Source organism: Delphinus delphis, chromosome 6, assembly GCF_949987515.2.
Source record: "Delphinus delphis chromosome 6, mDelDel1.2, whole genome shotgun sequence".
NCBI lineage: Eukaryota > Metazoa > Chordata > Mammalia > Artiodactyla > Delphinidae > Delphinus > Delphinus delphis.
In genome coordinates, this window is record NC_082688.1 from 105,432,595 (window position 1) to 105,452,906 (window position 20,312).

The 20,312-nt window shown below is 53.4% G+C and overlaps 1 protein-coding gene across 4 annotated transcripts in view; it reads right to left on the reverse strand.

The window, feature by feature from the left end:
* Positions 1–1,707: 1,707 nt before the first annotated feature.
* The window catches only part of KIF13B (kinesin family member 13B), a 187,258-nt gene continuing 168,653 nt past the window's right edge, over positions 1,708–20,312 (reverse strand). For 3 of the 4 annotated variants that reach the window (XM_060015252.1, XM_060015250.1, XM_060015248.1), the window contains 3 exons: positions 12,482–12,544; positions 7,976–8,858; positions 1,708–4,383 (listed from right to left, as the gene is read on the reverse strand). In XM_060015252.1, the coding sequence (XP_059871235.1) occupies positions 4,097–4,383; positions 7,976–8,858; positions 12,482–12,544 (1,233 nt within the window). In that variant the 3' untranslated portion in view covers positions 1,708–4,096. The remainder of the gene's footprint in view (positions 4,384–7,975; positions 8,859–12,481; positions 12,545–20,312) is intronic. The other variant, XM_060015251.1, reaches the window with a different exon arrangement.

Sequence of the window (20,312 nt, forward strand, 5' to 3'; positions counted from 1 at the left end):
AGCCTGCGGGGACTGGACCGCCGGTGTGCACATCCATTGTCCTCCTCCCCCAAACACCTCGTTGCAGAACCTTCGAGGGTCCACTCACCCGTGCAGCAGTGGAAAGAAGTCCTCTGTTCCCCAGCTGCGGCGTCTGACAGGGGGCCCAGCGTGCAGGTCGAGGTGGACAGTGGAGCTGAGGCGTGAGAGCTGGGACACCCCTGTTCCAGAGAAGCGGTATCCCGGCTAGGTAGCCCAGAAGCTCCGATTACCTTGAATGTAAGGCCATCAAAAAGTTTCTGTTGGTCCTTGGCTCCTGAAAAAGGTCTCAACCCACTGGCCACGGAACCAAATCACAAGGAGCGCTGGGCTGTGGAGGTGTGCTCAGCGGACCTGCTGCTGCCCTGAACCTCTCTCTTCCAGTCTCAGTCCTGAAAAGCCCCACGCTGATCACTCAGAACCATGTCACAGCTGCCTGTGGAACAGTCTGGAATGAGCCCAAACACCCCTGCCTCAGGGTGGGGGAGAGGAAGGCAACCAGACGACCCAGACGTAGGCAGGAGATCAAATGGTTTTATTTAGAGGCTGTTGGTCATGTGACGGAAAGGCATATATGGTACAGAATTAAAGAGGTTTAGTTCATTATACAGTACAAATCATTAAGTCTTTACAATTCATTACAGAGTCTTTGGATTTTTCTTAACTCCCATTTCATGTGTAGCAAATCAATACAGTCTCCCAAACAAAATCACTCCTTTATGTGAACCCGTCATATTTACAGAACTCCACGCACAGAGATGCTCCAAGACTCTCCCAACACGATTAGTCAGCAGCACGCAGGAGGCATGACGGATTCCTCCGCGAGAAGGGTGCACATGGGGACAACGGGGACAGTGCAGTCAAGGGTCTCAGGCGCACAACCCATCCCGGAGAGATGTCTGTCCATCTGAGGAGCGACAGGCAGACAGACGGGGCGGTGATCCTGGGAGCTGGCGGCGTGTGAGAGCAGGCAGGCCTCGGGCAAGTGGCTCATTGTAGCGGAGAAAATATGTACCCGTGGCCTCCTGGTCAGTTTCACAGACGGGGAACTTTAATCCAAGAGGAGGAAGTAACGGGGTCGGGGGGAGGGGGGATAAGGGTCTGAACACCTCCTAGGCCTTTCCGGCTCTGCAAGGGGCCCGCTCACAGCTCACCGAGCACAGGGGCCTGACCCGCTGGCCGGCCACCCGCACCGCCCCCCACAGTCCTCTGGGGTCCGGGCTGGGTGACCGTGTGTGTACAGAGCAGGAGGCAGAGGCCAGGAGGGCTCCCGCCCAGCCTTGACCTGTCCTCGTGCGGCTGGGAGCCACAGACGGACGGTCCCTCCCCAGCGCCACGCAGCTGCCGCTCCTGCTGTCTTACTAAATCCCGGAGCCTGACCTGCTAAGAACCGCATCAGGGATCCTAATGCTGACATTTATTTAAAATTAGGTCTGTGTGTTAGTAAGGCGAGGACAGAAGACGCAGGGAAGGGGGAGTCCCTCCCTCCCCCCAATAACTCAGGGTGCGGGGACTGCCCGGCTCCTGGCTTTAGGGACCGCAGCTCTTCCATTCACAAGCTAACAGGAGTCTGCGCCAAGAAGCAGGGCCGGCTTCCTTCACCACCTGGGAGCAGGACGGTCCCCGCACACACCCACCCACCCACCCACCCACCCCCCCCCCCCCCCCCCCCGCCCCGAGCCGCCCAGGAAGCCGGAGGCAGCAAGAGAGAGGCCGAGAGCGTCCCCGGAGCCCCACTCCATCCACCAACACAGCGGCCCAAAGGGACGTGTGGGTCATGGAGCCAGAGGGCGGGGGTCAGGACTGCTGGCCCCATACCCCTGCGAGGACCCAGCATGGCCCCCACGCCCTGCTCTGCTCTTCCAGGGGCCGCCTCACTGCCCTCGAGGGTCCTGGGCCAACCAGGGCCCAGAGCTGGGTCAGGAGAGCCAGGCCAGCAGCTGCCTTCTGCCAGCAGTGCTGACAGATGAGGATGCCCAGGGCAGCCCGCGTGTTGCTCTCTGGCCGCAGGAACAGCTTACCAGGAACGCCGATGGGATGACGTGGCCTCTCTAATGCCACCAGCACAGGCCCAAACACAATTCATTCTGAGAAAACCCCAGGCAAGCTGGGAGCTACAGACTCTAGAGCAGCGACAGTGCTTTCCTCCCTGGAGAAAGCACCACCTCTGCACACAATGGGCTCTGGCCACCGCCCCCAGTCCCGGCAGCACGAGGTCAAGGGCTCTAAGGAAACGCTGCTTCCCTGGGGGCAGAGATGCTGGGCAGGGCTGGTGGGACACTCTCAGGCAGGCGGAACTGGGGACGTTTGAAAAGCAGGCCCCGGGAGGAGGCGTAGGGGAGGCCGGGAGAAGGGGAAGGGCGCCTGAGGCCTCTCCAGACAACAGGGCTCCTCCCGGCCCGTGAGCTCCGGCCAAAAACCTGCTCAGGGCAGTGACTGGGGCTGTCACCTCTTCCACTTCAACTCAACCGACAACGAAAAGAGCCCGACCCTTCACATCCCCCGACCGACCGTCCCAAGCCCGTTCTGTGAGGTTGCGACGCCTGTCACAGGGCAGATGGGCCCCAGCAAGTACTTGGCTCCGTAAATGAGCGTCACAAACACCCAAGCCACCTTCCATTTCTATGGCGTCTTCTCTCCAGTGCGCCTGGTGCGGACTTTCTGCCCCACCAGGCAGGTCACCTGAGGCTCTGGGAGCGAGAGCCGCCCTCCCAGGGAGCGGGTGGTGCTAGCATCGCGCTGAAAACAGGCCTGAAAGGAGAGTTTCCGTGCTGGCAAGGAGCTTACGCAGAAGAGCTGGCACAGAGTTGGGAGCGCTTAATTCAGGGACATGCCCGGCAGGTGTTCCTCGGAATGCCAGCTGAGGACAGGAAGGAGTACAAGTGGTGGCCCGCCACAGACCTGGGGCACCAGGTCACTGGGCCACCACCCTGGTAATACCAAAGGCACCGGTGAAGAAAGGGCTCTGGACCAGGGCTGTCCCAGCGGGGCCAGGCGATGCTCTGGGATGATTCACACCGTCCCCAGCACCATCCGGGCCAGCCTCGCCCGTGGCTCTGCGAGGCTCCCAGGGATAAACCCCGCCGGCAGTGGGGTGGGCAGCTCTCCCTCCGCCTACCGGGCTGCAGCCCCAGGCTGGGCGGGCGTCAAGGCACAAAACCGCCACGGAGCTAAGCTGGTCTAAGGACCCTCCCAGGACCAAAACCGCACCAAGGCCACGATGCCTCTGACTGACTTTGTCATTGGCCACAGAAGCACAACAAAAGTCTCCAGGTTTTCACTGTCAGCTTAGAGTAAGGCCACTTGTGTATCTGCGATAAAGGACACAAGGAGGGGCAGCGTCCTCCGGGAACCCCCGCCAGAGGCAGGAGGCTGGCAGCTCCCAAGTGGCCGCAGAGGCGGGCAGCGTAAGGCAGGCCCTGGGCACTCACATCGGGAGAATGATTGTGGCTCGCGAACAATTTCGGATTTTGAAAAAATAAATATAATAAATATATGCCAAGAACTCTGTTAAGGGAATAAATGGCAAAGAGAAAAAACTTTCTGGGTATAAAGACCCTAAAACACCCACAAAGAAACCTCTAAGAAACCCCGTGGAAAGGAAGAGGGAAAGGCGGGAGGGGGCAGGCCCAGGGCCCCAGGCACCTGAGGTGGGGAGAGGTGCTGGGGTCTACGGAGGTGCGGGGCGCCGCCTCCACGCGAGGGAAAGGCACGAGTAACGGTTATGCTTTAAATTAAGAGGTTAACGGCGTCACCACAGAAAAAAGAGCAACATTGGCCGCAGTCGCAGCGGCCCCAGGTCCAGGAAGACGGCGGAACCCTGCTCTCCACAATCTGGGACCACGCTGGGCTCCTAGAACCTTCCACCCTCGGCCCAGCTGCGACGCAGCCTCACTCTCTGGGGAGAGGGAGAAACAGGGAGAGGTCACCAGCCCCGCGACGTGCAGAAAGCATTCCCGGCCTGTCCCCACGGAGAGGGGCTAGAGGGCCCGCCCGGGACTGTCCCCGCAAAGGCTCGGAGGGGCCCCGCGCCCTCTGTCCGTCGCCCAGGAAGGACGGGAGGCGGCCACCCCGCCGCTTAGCTGGCCCAGGACTTGCGGTTCTCCGGGTTCCCGGGGGCGCGCTCGGCCCGCCCCGTCGCGCCCTCGGCCTTGGCCAGCGCCGCCGTCAGCGAGGCCAGGTTGGTGGCAGAGCCAGAGAGCGCGCCGCTCCTACGGGTCTCGGGGGCGCCTTGCGGCCGGAGCCCCGCGCTGCGCCGCCGCCCCGCGCACGCCGCCCTGCGCACGCGGCCCGGCCTCACCAGCAGCCCGTAGCCGGGGTTGCACTTGAAGTACTGCTTCCCGCCGATGGAGCCATCGTTCTTACCTGCGGGAAGGAAGAAAGGAAGGAAGACGTGGAGGTGGCTCCCCGGCCCGTGGGACCCCTGTGCTCCCAGGCCCGCGCAGCCGGTCCCCGCTGAAGGAGCGGGGCCGGGGCAGTGCCTCCCGAGCAGCAGAGGTGGTCACTGCGGACAGATCCCGGTGGCCTCCGGCACGGCCAGGGCCTGTCACTTCTGACGCCCACTCGCCCCGCCCTCGGCACCAACCGCTGTCAGTCTGGACAGTCAAGACGCAAACCTAGGATGGATGTCGTGAGTGGAACGATTATTTTCCCTAAATCTATTAGATGGAAACTGGCAAATTACCAAACTGTAGCTAGTGAGATGTCACGCCTGGTGTGTCAAGATGGGGAGAAGATGCCTCCTTGGTAAGAGCAAACAAAAAATGCTTTAAGGTGAAGGTCAGCACTGGGGGGGGGGGGTTGGGGGGAGCTGATCCCTCAGTGTCCGCAGCCCATGGTGATGGGTTGCTGGGGGACGTGATCTCTGCAGCAAAGCACTCATGAACTGTCCACACTCACTGCCTGCACCCCGCAGCCTGCCTCCTCTCTTCCTCCCTCTCAAACAGGCCCACCCTCCACCAGCTCCTCTCAAGGTCAGCAGGAGTCACTCGGTCCGCCTCTCGATGTATCTCACAGGTGACCTCTCGCTCTCCCTTCCTGCCTCCCCCTCGAAGGCGGGGGCCTGTGTGTGGCCCTGCCCTGTCCCTTGGGGGCTCGCCCACCCAGCCTGCCCTCCGAGAACCCTGCTGCCTCTTGGCTGCGTGTCCAGCCCGAGGTGGCCCTCTGACTGCTCTTCTCTACCGGGCATCCACCCCGCACGCCCAGTGCCCCTCCTGCCAGAACCCTGGTTCCTCGGGAGCACGTGCTCTCCCTGCTCTCCTCATAGCACTCACTACTATCACATTTTGTTTGTTTACTTGGCAATTCTCTCCCCTCTAAAATGTAAGTCCAGGGAAACCAGAACTTGGTTTTGCTCACCAAGGTGTCCTCAAAATCCAGGACAGGGACTGGAACGCGGTAGGTGCTTAGTATTTATTTGCTGGATGAATTTGTCTGTTCGCTAATCCCCCTTTAATTTTTGAGCTCAATTACAGATAAAAATGTCTTTCCCAATTCCCCTTTGCATTTCAGCAGATATAGAATTTAAAAAATATTCCAACCTGTGCTGCACTAGTCTTCTACCTCTTCCATTTTATGACATTCTTGGCCAAAATTATTTTTAAAGCCAGTGATTTCACAGCTGAGCCTAGGGGCTGAGAGACAGTCACTGTGGCCTGGGGTTCACTGAGGCCCCTCCTGCAACCCTCACTCTGCTGGACCAAAGGACAGCTCCTCACTGGCGACACCCAGCAGGCCACACAAGCTCTGCTAAAACCCATCTCCACAGCCTCCAAGCCTCAGCTCAGGGAGCAGCTGCCCCACCCTGGGACACGCTGGTGGGAGGGAGAAAGGCAATCAGGCCAGCCGAGCTCAGCGTGCTAGACACAGAGTGAACTCCCCGCCATATCTCCTCAAGAGAAATGAGTGTGTCCATGCAAAAACTTAACACACAAGTGTTCCCCGCAGCCTTACTCACAACGGCCAAAAAGTGGAAGCAACCCAAACGTCCATCAACTGACAAGTGGATGAACAACGAACGCGTGGGGCATCCCTACAGTGGGACAGTATCGGCCACAAAAAGGAATGAAGTGCTGACACAGACCACAACTGGCTAAGCCCGCGAAACTCGGAGACTGAAATAGTCACAAGAGGCCGGGTATTTATGGCTCCATTTATGTGAAAGTCCAGATTAGGACCTTTTATATCAACTTAGGCAAAAAAGTAGATCAATGGTTACCTGGGTCTTGGGGGGGTGGGTAGTGTCTTGCTAACTGACATGCAGCTTCTTTTTGGGGTGATAAACCCATTCTAAAATTAGGGTGTACAACTCTGGAAATATACTAAGAACCACTGAATTGTACACTTTAAACAGGTGGATTTTTTGGTATGTAAATTGCATCACAATAAAGCTGATGAAATCAAAAAGAATCCGCAGGCCATTTGCTACAACATGGATGAACCTAGAGGGAATTATGCTAAGTGAAGTAAGTCAGAGAGAGAAAGACAAATAATGTATGTTATCACTTACATGTGGAATCTAAAAAACAAAGCAAATGAATGAATATAACAAAACAGAAGCAGACTCACAAATATAGAGAACAAACTAATGGTTACCAGCCGGAGAGAGGGAAAGCAGGAGGAGCAAGACAGGGGTAGGGGGTTAAGAGGTGCAGACCACTATGTATAAAATAAATAGGCTACAAGGACATATTATACGGTACAGGGAATACAGCCAGTGTTTTATAATAACTTTAAATGGAGTGCAATCTGTATAAATTTTGAATCACTATGCCATACACTGGAAGCTAATACTGTAAATCAACTATACCTCAATTTAAAAAAAAAAAATTGGGGGGCTTCCCTGGTGGCGCAGTGGTTGAGAGTCTGCCTGCTGATGCAGGGGACACAGGTTCGTGCCCTGGTCTTGGAAGGTCCCACATGCCGCGGAGTGGCTGGGCCTGTGAGCCATGGCCGCTGAGCCTGTGCTCCGCAGCGGGAGAGGCCACAACAGTGAGAGGCCCGCGTACCGCAAAAAAATAAAAAAGAAAAAAAAGAAAAATTGGGGACTTCCCTGGTGGTGCAGTGGTTAAGAATCCGCCTGCCAATGCAGGGGACACGGGTTCCAGTCCTGGTCCGGGAAGATCCCACATGCCGCAAAGCAACTAAGCCTGTGCGCCACAACTACTGAACCCCACGCACTGTAACTACTGAAGCCCATGCGCCTAGGGCCCGTGCTCCGCAACAAGAGAAGCCACCGCAATCAGAAGCCTGCACACCACAACGAAAAGTAGCCCCCACTCGCCACAACTAGAGAAAGGCCGCGCGCAGCAACAAAGACCGGACACGTTCAAAAATAAATAAATAAAACTAAATAGATGAATGAATGAATGGCATGACAAAGTACATGTTTCCTTAAGTCCTGCCCTCAGTCTTTCTGAAATGATGATCTCTTGGCTTGGAGGGAGGCCATTCCATAAGGAGACTTAAGAGACTGGTGAGCCCACGAGGCTCTTCGATCACCTCGCCTTCTGTCCTCCCCCTGGGGGCCCAGGAGCCTTGGGGTGTCTTAGGAACACCTGAGGCACCTGAAGCTCCACATGGGCACTGGTTTTTGTAACCTGAGCAAGCACAGCAGACGGAGCTGCTGTGACAATTGAAATGCAGACGCTTCTGTGACTAAAAAAGAAAAACCAGGATGTAAAGTCACCAAATTAAGAGTAGCTTTCAATTAAGGTCTTTGGTTTCTGAGAAATTTCTGCAGGTTAAAAGAAGAGAATCTGACTCTGAAAACGCTTAGGAAACTCTTATCTAGACAAAATTCTTCATTTTGGAAAGTGGTGACCCAGGGGCTCAGAGACATGAACGATGTGCCCAAGGGCACACAGCAGGCGCTGGGCAGTGCGGGGCAGGGCCGACCACGGGGGGCACGGTGAGTCGCCCCGGGACCCGGAACCTGTCCCAAAGCAGCAGCACTAACCTGAAGGTAAGTCTAGCTCCACTCCGACCCACGTGCCCTCCTGGAAGTCAGTGGGCCCCACGTATCTCACGATGCCCGTCTTGGTGGTGCCCACGGTCACATATTCTCCCTCTCTGAGCCACTCTGGGACCTCACTGGCTTCTTCAGAATCCGAGGAGACTTCCAGCTTTCCCGGGGCCTCTGCCCCAGCACTGCCGTCGCCCGGGCCCCCTGAGGCCAGCGGGTCCTCCTCGCTCCCCGAGGGGCCGCCGGGGTCCCCGCCAAGCATGCGTGTGAATGACTTCAGCTCCGAGGTCCGCACCTTCTGGATCCTGAAGGAAGGGGCCGGAGCAGGCGGCTGGCACCGAGGGTCAGCAGGCGCCGGCGGCCTGGAGACGTCGGGCCCTGGGCCAGCGGCCGGCTTCGCCTGGGGCTGGGGGCTCTCCGGCTTCTGGGGGGCAGCGGCAGGGTCACTCCTGCCCCGCCGGTCAGGCACGGGGGGGCCTGCCGCCTCGTCCCGCTTCACCGCTGCAGCCCCGACAGGGGCCGCAGCCGCGCCGTCTCCCTGCGCCATTCGCTCCGCCGGGCCGGGAGGGGCGCGGGACGTGACGGGCGCGGCCGGGGGCTCGGGCTCAGGGGTGGCCGGGCCGGGGCCAGGAGAGGGCAACGCCGCGGTATCCAGGCCGGGGCCGCAGGCGTCCGACAGGGTGGCAGTGGAGACACTGTGCGAGAAGTAGCCGCTGGACGCCTCGCTCAGGGGGCTGGGCGGCCCATCCGCGCCCTCGGGGGCCGGGGAGGTGGGCGCGGGCCTCGGGGGCCCGTCGTAGGTCTTGGGCGAGGGGGCGGCCGGCAAGGCCACGGGCACGTCGGAGGCCACGCGCAGCCCCGCGCTCTCTCGCTGAGCCTGGAGCAGGGAGGGGAGAATTCACAGTTAGGCATCCGCTCCCCAAAGCCTGGAGACCAATGCTGTTGTCAGCGGGGACATGACAGCTCCAACGGTGGGACAAGCGCAGCCGTGCAGCAGGGCGGACCCGGTTCCCACCTCAGCCCCCCTGCTCTGCCGTGCGACCTCCACGAACCAGATACGCAGGCCGACTAGGCTCCACGCTGGCGCTGCCCCTGCTGCGACTGAGGGCTAAGCAAGACGGCCACGGGTGCCCCTCATCGCCTCTCCTTTCCGTAAACTGCAGATCTTAACAGCTGCCTGTGATGGCATCATTTCTAGTAAGAGTTCCATATTTGGTCCTAGTCTTGTTTTCGGGCACAGAACTCCCAAAACCCTTGGGGTTTCCTAAGTGGCAATAACAATAAGGGCTTCTTAATACTCATAGCGAGGCCCTTTCAACCACATCTGAGTTTGTTAAGGGGGTGACTTTTGGAAAGCCCCCAAGGAAGGGGGCTGGTTGCCAGGGGGAACAACCAGGTGACTAGAGGATTTGAACTTTCCATCCCACCCCTGACCTCTGGGCAGCGACTGAAGGCTGAACCGATCACCAATGGCCAATGATTGAATCAACCATGCCTACACAATGAGGCCTCCGTAAAAACCCAAAAGGACAGGGTTTGGAGAACTTCTGGGTTGGTGAACGTGTGGCAATCTGGGGAGAGCGCTGTGCCCAGGGAGCGTGGAAGCTCCCCACCCTTCCCCTACGCATCTCTCCCAGCTGGCTGTTCCTGTGTTACATCCTTTTATAATAAATGGATAATCTAGTAAGTAAAATGTTTCTCTGAGTTGTGAGTCACTCTAGCAAATTCATTCAACCTGAGGAAGGGGTCATGGGACCCTCTGAGCTGGAGCACACCGGACTTGGCATCTGAAGTGGGGACAGTCTTGTGGGGCTGAGCCCTCAACCTGTGGCATCTGACACTGTCTCCAAGTAGATGGGGTCAGAAGCCGACTTAACTGTAGGACACACAGCTGGTGTCCGAGAATCGCTTGGTGGTGGGAACAACACGTACGGGGCGGCCACCTCGGCGACGCGGTACAAGGTAGGCAGACCAGGCCCTCACACAGAGCGTGGCACACAGCAGGCGCACACCTCCCAGCGCCTCCCACTTCCCTGCACTCAGGCTCAGAACTCTTGCCCCCATGTGAACGGATCCCCCTGCCCAACGCCAACTCCACGGGGAGACTGACAGCACCGCCGGAGGCCAGAAGAGCACTTGCCTCCTGCAAAACTGAAATGATGGTCTCACTGGAGGATCTGGAAGTGCCAGGGCACAGCTCCACCAGCTCGGGCAGGAAGCAACAACCCTGGGGCCTGCGGGCGGGAGGCAGGGGGAAGAGGAGGAACAGAGGCTGCCTGCAGGCTGTGCCCTTCCTCTGAGAGGCCGTCTTTCAAGCTGCTGCTCAAGGCTGGTCCCATGTCACAAATGGTCCCTCTGGTCCCGGGAGACTCAGGCCAAGGAGCAGCCAGCCCGGCGAGCAGGGGCTGAGCGAGGCCAGAGCTACGCTGGCCTCTCCGCCTCACGTCACCGGGTCTGAGGGAGCCTGCAGAGACGCGCAGAGCCCCATCTCCTGGGGAAGACGACAGTCGCGGCTGCGCCGAGCTCTGCGCTTTCTGGCGCGCTCTAAGGTGTCTCGCCTTGATAACTTAAGCCATTGGGAGAAGGTGGCAGATTATCTTTCTATTCCCAGTGCACAATGACAGGGAACGGGAGACAGAGTGGGGAGTGGGTTGGGGGGCGAGAGGGGTGCTGCTCAGAAAAAGAAATGTGTTTTCAATATTTACAGAAAGATGATTTATATTAGGAGAATGGCCGTTTTCCATTTGAAATACAGGATTTATTTGAACTGGGAAACAGCTGAGATCTGTAAGTCTCTTCCAGTTACTTGGCTTAACTCAGCAATTTGATAAATCGTGCATTTTCTCGTGAACTGTCATTTATATCCCTGTCTCCAGAGGCCCTCCTTCCCCCACAAGGCACACTCTCAGGGTACAAAATTAACAGCACCTCTTGAGATTAACAACCCATTTTTGTGATGAATCTCTGGGCTGCAAAATTTACTAAATCCAATAGATCAATAACTGTCACCAGCATAAATACTCTAAAAGATTAGGCAATCCTTCAATCATTTTTCTTTTGCAACTTGTACATATTTTATTTACTCTTTTCTATTTTAGTTTTAATATCACTGACTGGGCAGGGAAGAATACGCAAACAAAATTACAACAGTCTAGAATCTGAACAATAACTATGGCCCTTAAATAGCCTGTGTTCCCCACTCTCCCAGGGTCCAACCCACCATTGCCGGATCTGCTGTCTGCTAAGGGCAGCTGGGCCCATCCGGAGGGAGACAGTCCTGCAACAGTGCCCTAGAGCTCCTTGCTGTTCCCCCATCAGCGCTACTGGATCCTCTGATGTGGGCCAGAAAGTACTCGCTTTACAACACGGCCCAGACAGGCTAAAGGATTCACCCAAAGGCTCCAGTAAGTGAAAAGCCAGGGATCAGAGGTCACATCCACAGCGACAAGAAAAAGGTGACGGGAGGCGGCAAAAGGCGAGCCCAGATAACCCGCGTTCTTTCCCGCTGACCGAGCGCAGCTCAGATCCTTCCGCTTCGGCGCTTCGGCGCTGCGGCTGCCGCTCCCACTCGACTGGAGCTGCTATGTGAATGAGAACCTCCCTGCGTCTTTGGGTTACACTTTGCCACTGACATTCCTAAGGCTGCCAGAAAGCCTGGACGCGAGTGAGCCAGCGGGATGCTGAGCGAGCCAGCGGGATGTGCAGCAAAGCTGCGCGGAGCACGCAAGGCAGCGCCCTTACGTAAGGGACTCCGTCTCATTCTGCCCCACCGGCCTTGGGACCCCAGTCCTGCCTCCGAGAAATAATAAACCCAACTCATAGGGGGCTGGGGGGGGGGGCGGTGGGTGTCACAGCTCTATCTTCAGTTAAATTCGTGAGCACCAAGGATGTCCTGCATTGAAAAGGGCTGTGCAGAAAGTAGTAAATTCTTGAACGTCTAAATTTTCTTTCGAATTATTTGGCCTCTTTTCCTATTGTTTTAATAAATAAAATTTTCCTATGACGATACCGCGTTTCCTAAGAGGATGAACACACAGTGGGAGAAAAGAGATTTGCTATTCATAAGATCAGAAGTGCTGTTCATCTGTGGGAGATCATAAGAGACTATTTTCTCCCCAGCTTAGCAGCAGTCTTTTCACGCTGATATCATGAATCAGAATGAAATGTAAAACTGAGAATTTAGTCAACACTTGGAATAAGGAGATTGTTCTGTTTATAGAAATCGCCTCTACCTAGCAGTGGGTTATTAAAGCCACAGACTGCATTCGCAGTCAAGCACCTAAAAGTTTAGCAATCATATGATTAACAAGTTGAAAACAGAAAAGTGTAACAAGCAAAATAGAGAGGGAGAAGACGGTGACCTATATTATAGTTAATTATCAAAACGGGAATGCTAAAATAAAAAACCACGGGTGTGGACTCAACAATTATAGCATCGGGGCCACCCACGGTATGTGGGGCAGCCACCAGCAAAGGCGCCACCAGGCCCGACTAACTCACCTCCACTATCCCGGGCGTCCCGGCATCTGGGAGGGCTGACTGCACCATGATTCGAGGCACGGGCTGAGGAAACAAGGGAACAGGTGGACACAGGGATCAGGGGAAGCAGAACAGAATAACCAGAGAAGATTTCAACTGAACAGACAGGAGGGCTGTCAGGATGACCCACACAAAGCAAACTTTTACAACTTTCAGGAATTCTAACAAGTCACCGCCTAGCAGGCCTGCCCGGGGCTGGGGTCGGGACGCTGCAGAGGAAACACGAGAAGCCGGGAACTCAGCCAGCTGCTCGTGCCCAGCTGGCAACACCAGACACGTGCTGAAGACAGTAAGGTGTACGGTGTGCTCTCTCCACTCTCGCACGGCACACGTTAGCCAAGGGCTGCGTCTCTACATACAAGCGTTACAGGACTTCACTGGCCCGGGAAACTCCTGGTCGAGAGGATCACAGGCAGTGCTGTCACAGGAAGCAAGGAGGACAGAAGCCAGTGTGGCTGGAGCACGAGGCACAGCAGGACAGGGATGTGGACAGAGGCTCTGGGGTCTGAACAAAAGCTCCTGGGCAATGGTAAGGACCCCTGCAACGCCTGGGCAGAGAGGGCAGGACATGAAGACCGACCTGCTGGCGGAAGGCAGGCTGGCTGGAGAAACAGTGCAAGAGTGAGGCGGGCCAATCACAGGCTCCAGCAACAGAGCAGGGGTGAGTGACGAGAGCCTGAGTTAATGGGCACAAGTGACATCACAAGAACGGAGTAGGCTGCTTATGGACACGTGGTTCAAGGAACATTTAAAAAAAAGAGTTAAAAAAAAAAAAAAAGACAAAAACTAGGGGGCTTCCCTGGCGGCGCAGTGGTTAAGAACCTGCCTGCCAATGCAGGGGTCATGGGTTCGAGCCCTGGGAAGATCCCACATGCTGCGGAGCAACTAAGCCCGCGTGCCACAACTACTGAGCCTGTGCTCTAGAGCCCGCGAGCCACAGCTACTGAGCCCACGTGCCACAGCTACTGAGCCTCTGCTCTGGAGCCCGTGCCGGGCAACAAGAGAAGCCACCGCAATGAGAAGCCCGTGCACCACAACAAAGAGTAGCCCCTGCTCGCCACAACTAGAGAAAGCCCGCACGCAGCAACGAAGACCCAACGCAGCCAAAAATAAAGAAAAACAAAAACAAGCCCCAGGATAAGGAAAACAGACCTCAAAGGAGGAGCTGGTAACCGTGAAGGAGTTGGTAGCTGCTGAGTGCACTACAGCAGGTGGGGAAGGGCACAGAGTAGACGCAGTCATCTCGAAGAAGCCCGGGGTCCACCACATCCGCCTTTATTCTCTCAACCAACGTCTGGCCCCTTCCCAGGCCTGCCTGCTCCGACACACAAGTCTGGACCTCGCCTCAGAGAGCTGGGCTCTAAGAGGGCTCCGTCCTGGCAAAATGAACACCTACCCGCAGTCCTGTCTCACAGAAGGAGTCAAAATTGGGTGTCGGAGTTTGTTACCATGGAGTTATGCGTGTCTCTTCTCTTGCTGGCTCACTGATCTACTATCTAATCTAAGTTGCCCGGAGATCCTTCCAGGTCCCTTCCTCTGGCCCTGAGCACTCCAGGTCCTCCCAGGTCCCTGGTGCATCTGGGGGCCCGGGGGCCTCTGCTGTCATGACTCCCCAGACAGTCTGCAGGCACGAAGGCTGACGGCCAAAGTCTTGCTTCCTACTTGGCAGCCCAGACTCTTCATTGAAGGGAGAAGAGCCCACCTGCAACAAGATGGCCCACTGAGGGTAGGTGTCGACCTGCTGTGTTCACACACCAAACAATCGCGTTTCAGCAAAGGTACCGCTACAACCAGTTATGCCCTGGGACTGCCTCTGGGAGAAAAGTGCTAGAAGGGATTAATTTTGTAGAGGTGAGGGACCAGCAACAGGATTTGGGCAAAAGCACAGAGAAGAGGCGATTAAATAGGAGATGGTAGGAGATCCAGCTAAACAGGTGGGAGGACCTAGGGATACAGGAAAGGAAGATGTACTCTACCCTGCAAACACTGGGGAATTCCTCGGGGTTGAAGGCCAGGGAAAGCGAGGATCAGAGGTGTGTTTAAGAGAGCCGGTGTGAGCAGGCAACAGCACAGAATGAGGGAGGACGCCCGCTGGCGGCAACGCCACGGACCCCCCGCCCCCCGCCGGGCTCACATCACTCCCTCCCACCCTCCGGCACCTGCCGCGTGCTCCCCGCTCCCTTTTAGGGGTTCTCCACTTCAAGCACGTACCCTTCACCCTGTCTTACAGTCCTTCAGTGCACGGCCTACTCCCTTTATTTGTATTTTCCCCATAGTGTCTGAAGTCCCCCACGAATGGAAAGGTGTTCAGAGCATAATTCTCAGTAAGGAAAGAAAAAAATGTTAAGCTGGAACTCCAAAATACTTACATTCTTCAGTTAGATCTTATTTAAAACCGACAAGATTGGTGTGAAACATTCTCCCTTAAGGCATAAAAACGTAAAAATCCCACCAAGAATGGAACTATAGCCACCCAGGATGAAAGATTTTCTAAGATTCTTGTCCTCCTGAACGGAGCATGGAAACATAATTGATACTTTTCTTTATGATTCAGAGTGATTTAAAAAATCCAGTAAATGTTTAGAAAAGTATCTGCTGAAATGAATTAAAGGGCCAGCTTGACTGGGACGCGATGCTGGAACCCAGTGGACCCACGGGGCTTCCTGGTGGGGCAGGGCCCCTGGCCAAGACTCTGTGGCTCCAGGCTAAGCTGAAGACTTCGAGTCCACCCCTGACCATCACTCACTCTCAACAACCACTTCTCCATCAGGCAACAGGTCTGCTCCACAGAGATGCCTGCCCCACCCCCAGCATTCAGATGACGTGAGAACCAGACACTGGATGATCAGACACACCTGAAATGGCTGAAAACCGTGTCAACAATAAGATCACATCAGGTCTGAGTGGGTCCTGAGTGCAACTTCACGTACTTTGACCACACCCACTGTGCTTCACACTCTGGTAACTTCGGGGTGTCCCCTCCAAGGGGTGCTAGGTAGCAGTGGACAAGAGACGACCACAGGTGGATACTTCTCCAGCAAGGGACATGCTCAAGAGGGCAGGGGCACAGACATACAGGACTGGCCGCGTACTGCTTTCTATGGAAGCTAGGTGCTGAGTACCTAGGGATTCACTGTAATATTCGCTTTACATCTGTATATTTCAAATTCTCCCATAATACTGCCCTACATGATGAACTTAACTGGGGCTCTGCTTCAATGTATAAACTTAGCTCAACAAGGACTCAGGTCTCAGGCGTACAAGGCATTGCAATAGCGCCGTGGGAACACAAAGACCTGAAGAATACGGGCTCACTCGCGACAAGGCAGCAATCCAGTTTGGGGGCAGGATGGGATGCAAATAACAAAAACGTCAAGGAAAAGGACAGCTATCAGAATGACAGTTTCAAAGCAGAGGAGATTCTGAGGAGGAAGGGGTCATCCTGGGACCAGGCCTAGAACACCTCCATGAGGGTGATTTCACTTGTGAGACAGGGCTTGAAGACGGAATGGCTTTTCCCACAGCTGAGGGACACCTCGAACATGAAGAGTGGCGTGACAAAGGCAGGCTACCCTTTGTGTCTGGCAGTGTTCCCTCCTCACTTCCTGCCCAGGAAAAGCTACTCAACCTTCCAGGAGGTCTTGGGAGAGAGAGGATGATCTAGACTGACCAGTGCTGGGCAGAGGCAATGGAAGTTAGGGTGTGCAGAGGAGGCCTTGTATGTAAATTTATGGTGGATTTTCACAGGCGATAAAGAACTATCAGAGGTACTGAATGAAGCGGCCATAAGAATTAGGCTAACAGAAGATTACCCCTAAAGAGGGCAGACAGAAAACTTGGAGAGGTCAACTAAGCAGCTGCTTCAATGGTTCAGCGGAGAGCCAATAACATAAGAGCCTGCACTTGGATGGTAAGAGGAAAAGGAAAGAGAAATGAAAATTTAGAGATACGAAGGAGACTCCTGAACACCTGGAAACTGGGGGGAGAGCGAAAGACGGTGCCCAGGAAGAAGGGACGACAGGGCGAGGGTGACGGTGGCCTCAGCAGAAAGAGTGTGCACACGCACCTGTGCGTGTGCACGATCATGGGGGGGGAGGGGTGCAAGGGAGGGGGTACCAGCCTTCTATATTTGGCCACGGCCTTCGGTGAATTTAGCAACCTTAGTAAGGGTACCAAAAATACCTACAAAGTGCACTGAAATCTTCAGTGTGTCATCTGTCCTTCACACGTAACAGCTCCCATTTCCAAATGGTACTGCTTGTACTTTAATGCTCTTTTACATATCCCCCATGCAGGCGGTTGCCTCCGATCTCAGGAGCTCAAAACACTGCAGATCATAAGTTCATTAATCCTTATGACACATCTGGTAACTATTAATAAAAATGACTGCAAAGTATTTTGCAGCTATAAATATTAAGAAGTCCCACGAGGCTCACGAATATAAGTATAATTATCTACATTTCACACTACAGAAACCAAGGCGCAGAGGCATTCACCTAGCGGTTAAATGCAGACAGACTGCCCAGGGGGGTCAGTGACAGGGATGGAAAGGGACCGTGGCCTGGAGGCCAGCTGAACCTGCCATCGTGCTGTCCTGAGGGTGGCTCAAACCTAGTAGATGGGCAGGTGACAGGCAGAGGGTTGCTCCGAAGCATTTCGGGGAAAAGGTGATGGTCACTTCTCATACCATACCTTGTCATTTCCTAAACTCTGGTTTTCACATGCCACCTGAATGAAGACAGAGCAGACTGGCTCAGAATTTCATAACTAGGCATAAAAGCTAATTTGGAGACCTCCTTGCCCCAGAATAAAGCCTTAAGTCCTTGGCGTGACTTGAAAGAACCTCACCCCTCACGAGGCTGCACTTCCCTCGCTCGGCATGCTAACCCACTCTGTGCTGGACACGCCATCCTCGCATTGTCCCTTCCCCTAGGGTATCACATTCCACCTGATGAAGACCTAGTCATCTTTAAGTCTCAGCTCAAGCAACATCTACTCTTCCTCAAACTGCAGGTAAAATGCCACCTTCACTGTGTCACCCCCGATACACACATTCAGCACCTACAACATCGTCCTATTTATCTGTCGATGTGTCTCGACGGGAGCCCCTCTCAACTGCAAGCTCTCTGCAGGGTAGGGGTTATGTCTCATTCATCTCATCCATAAACAGGAACTTAATGTTTGTTGAATGAATAAACAGTTAAATAAGTGAATGAATGAATTACTTAAGTGACATGAAGGCTGAATTGTACAGTTAGATAGGATTTGGAAAAATTCTATCAAATTCCAAAATTTGGGCATAGGGGTAGGTAGAGGGCAGAAGAGATATCAGCTGAAGCAAAAAATCATCACTTTGCTCAAAAGAAAATTAAATTTTCTGATGTAGTTTTTTGTTTGAAAATGAACCTTTCCTAAAAATCACCTCTTACCCTGAATTTGATAAATTCTTACATGTCATTTTCTAATGGTTCCTAAGTGAATATGATCCTCTAAGTCTTTTTTTTTTTTTTTTTACAACTCTAACCAATCACTTTAATCCAAGCATAGGAAAATACAACAAGAGATGTAAGATTTATTTTTGCCATAAATACTCAATAGCTAACCTTTGATATTCGTGCTGCTAAAGTGAGAAAAATATAAGGAACACCACTGAGCTGGGGCAGTGCACATAAACAAGATACTTCCTCATCTCTGAATATGTTCTGGTAAAGTAATAAACATCAGATAAAATCAGACGCGTACAATTACTAAAGATCAAGAATCAGCAACAGCCTAACCAATATAAACAAGTGTTTAAAGGTTATGTTAATCAGAGGCAGGGTGGTGAGGCTGCCAGTGCCCCCCCACGCGGGTGCAGGGACAGGCGCTCCAGCCACCGCGGAGGGGGTGCCCTCGGACCCAACCCGGCACCAGCCTGGGCTCACGAGCAGCCTTAGGAGCTGCACTCTGGCTTTCCAGAGGGATCCAGGTAAGACTGTGCTGGCCACGATGACACCAGCACTTTTATCCACCTGGCAGTTATAGTTCTTAGTTTAAATGAGTAACTTGGCATTCTAATGGATCCCTCAGTACTTTGTGTAGACCTGATCACCGCTGGGTGATCACATCTGGAAGGTGGTGATCCAGACCACAGGAATTCTCTAAGCAATGCCACCCAGGGAGGATGGCGGGTAGCCACCAGATGGTCCTCACCAGAGACACTGTTACCCTACCTGGCACATGCTCCTTCCAATCAGTGACATTAAAGTGTCACTGTGTCAAGCATGGGATGGTGAGTTCACTTTTCTGACCAATATTACAATCCCTCATGAGGTATGCACATACATTTGAATAGATTCTTCCAGTTTTATTCTATTCCAATCCATCTTCCAAACTGCAGTCAGAGGGGCTTTCTGAGACACAAATTTGACCACGTCACTCTCCTGCTTTGTCAATGATCCCTCATTGCCCAGAGATAATTTTTTTAGAAAGAAATGAACAAAAAAAACAAAGATGGATAGATCCTACCCAGTGTATTTCCACGGCATGACTAGTTCCTCCTTCAAATACTTTATAGAGTCATTCATTCTACAAATATAATCGCTTGCTATTTTTAATCAAACCCAGTGAAATCTCTTCAGATCACAATTGTGCATTGTTTTGTTTCTTGAATATGTCTCAGTTCTGCTACTCCCTAGGCTCTGACCTTAGTTAACCCACCTGAGTCTCATCTTCCTCTCTGTCCAACTCAGTGTCTAGTATCACCCTTTAACTCTGCGTGTCCAACATGGCAGCCACCAGCCACATGGCTTCTGAGCACTTGAAATGTGGCTGGTGTGACTGAGGAAGTGGATTTACTTAATTTTAACTAATAATATGTAAACTTAAAGCACCTTTAAGTATGTTTGGAATGGCTTGGGCATGCGGATCTATTTTTTCAACTTCATGAACTCTAAATGCAGATCAAGATTTCCGAGGAAAATTTAGTATCTAAATTGAGATGTGCTAGAAATGTAAAATACACACCTGATTTCAAGGACTGCACAGAAAAAAAGATGGAACTGTCTCAGTAAGTTTTTTTATACTGATTACAGGTTGAAATGACGATATTATGAATATACTGGGTTATGTGAATTATTTTATTAAAATCAGTTTGACCTGTTTCTTTTTACTTTTTTTTTTTTATTGGAGTATAATTGCTTTACAGTGTCGTGTTAGTTTCTGCCGTACAACAAAGTGAATCAGCTATACGTATACATACATCCCCTCCCTCGTGGACCTCCCTCCCACCCTCGCTATCCCACCCCTCTAGGTGGTCACAGAGCACCGAGCTGAGCGCCCTGTGCTCTACAGCAGGTTCCCACTAGCTAGCTATTTTGCGCATGGTAGTGTATGTATGTCAATCCTAAATTACTTTATCACAATTAATTTGGCCTGTTTCTTTTTACTTTAAATGTGGCTACTAGAGAATTCTAAATGACACATGTGGCTCATTTATTTTCATCAGACAGCAGTGGTGCTGAGCTGATGCATATAAAATCCCTGGCACACCAAGCACTCAGTACTCTTTTAAAGTACCAAGGTAATCTAGTCATTGGGATTTCGGGTGTTGTCTTCTAAGGTATTTCTAGGTAGACTTACTATATGCACAGTTTTAAACAATCAACAATTCTACCTGATGTAAGTAAAACATGGGCCAGGTGCCTACTATATTCTAAAGGTTGTGCCAGGAGATAGGGATACAATGTGTGCAACACCAGACGTAGACAGGGCCCTTCTTACTCCTCAGAAATGGGCACTCAAGGTCCACCGT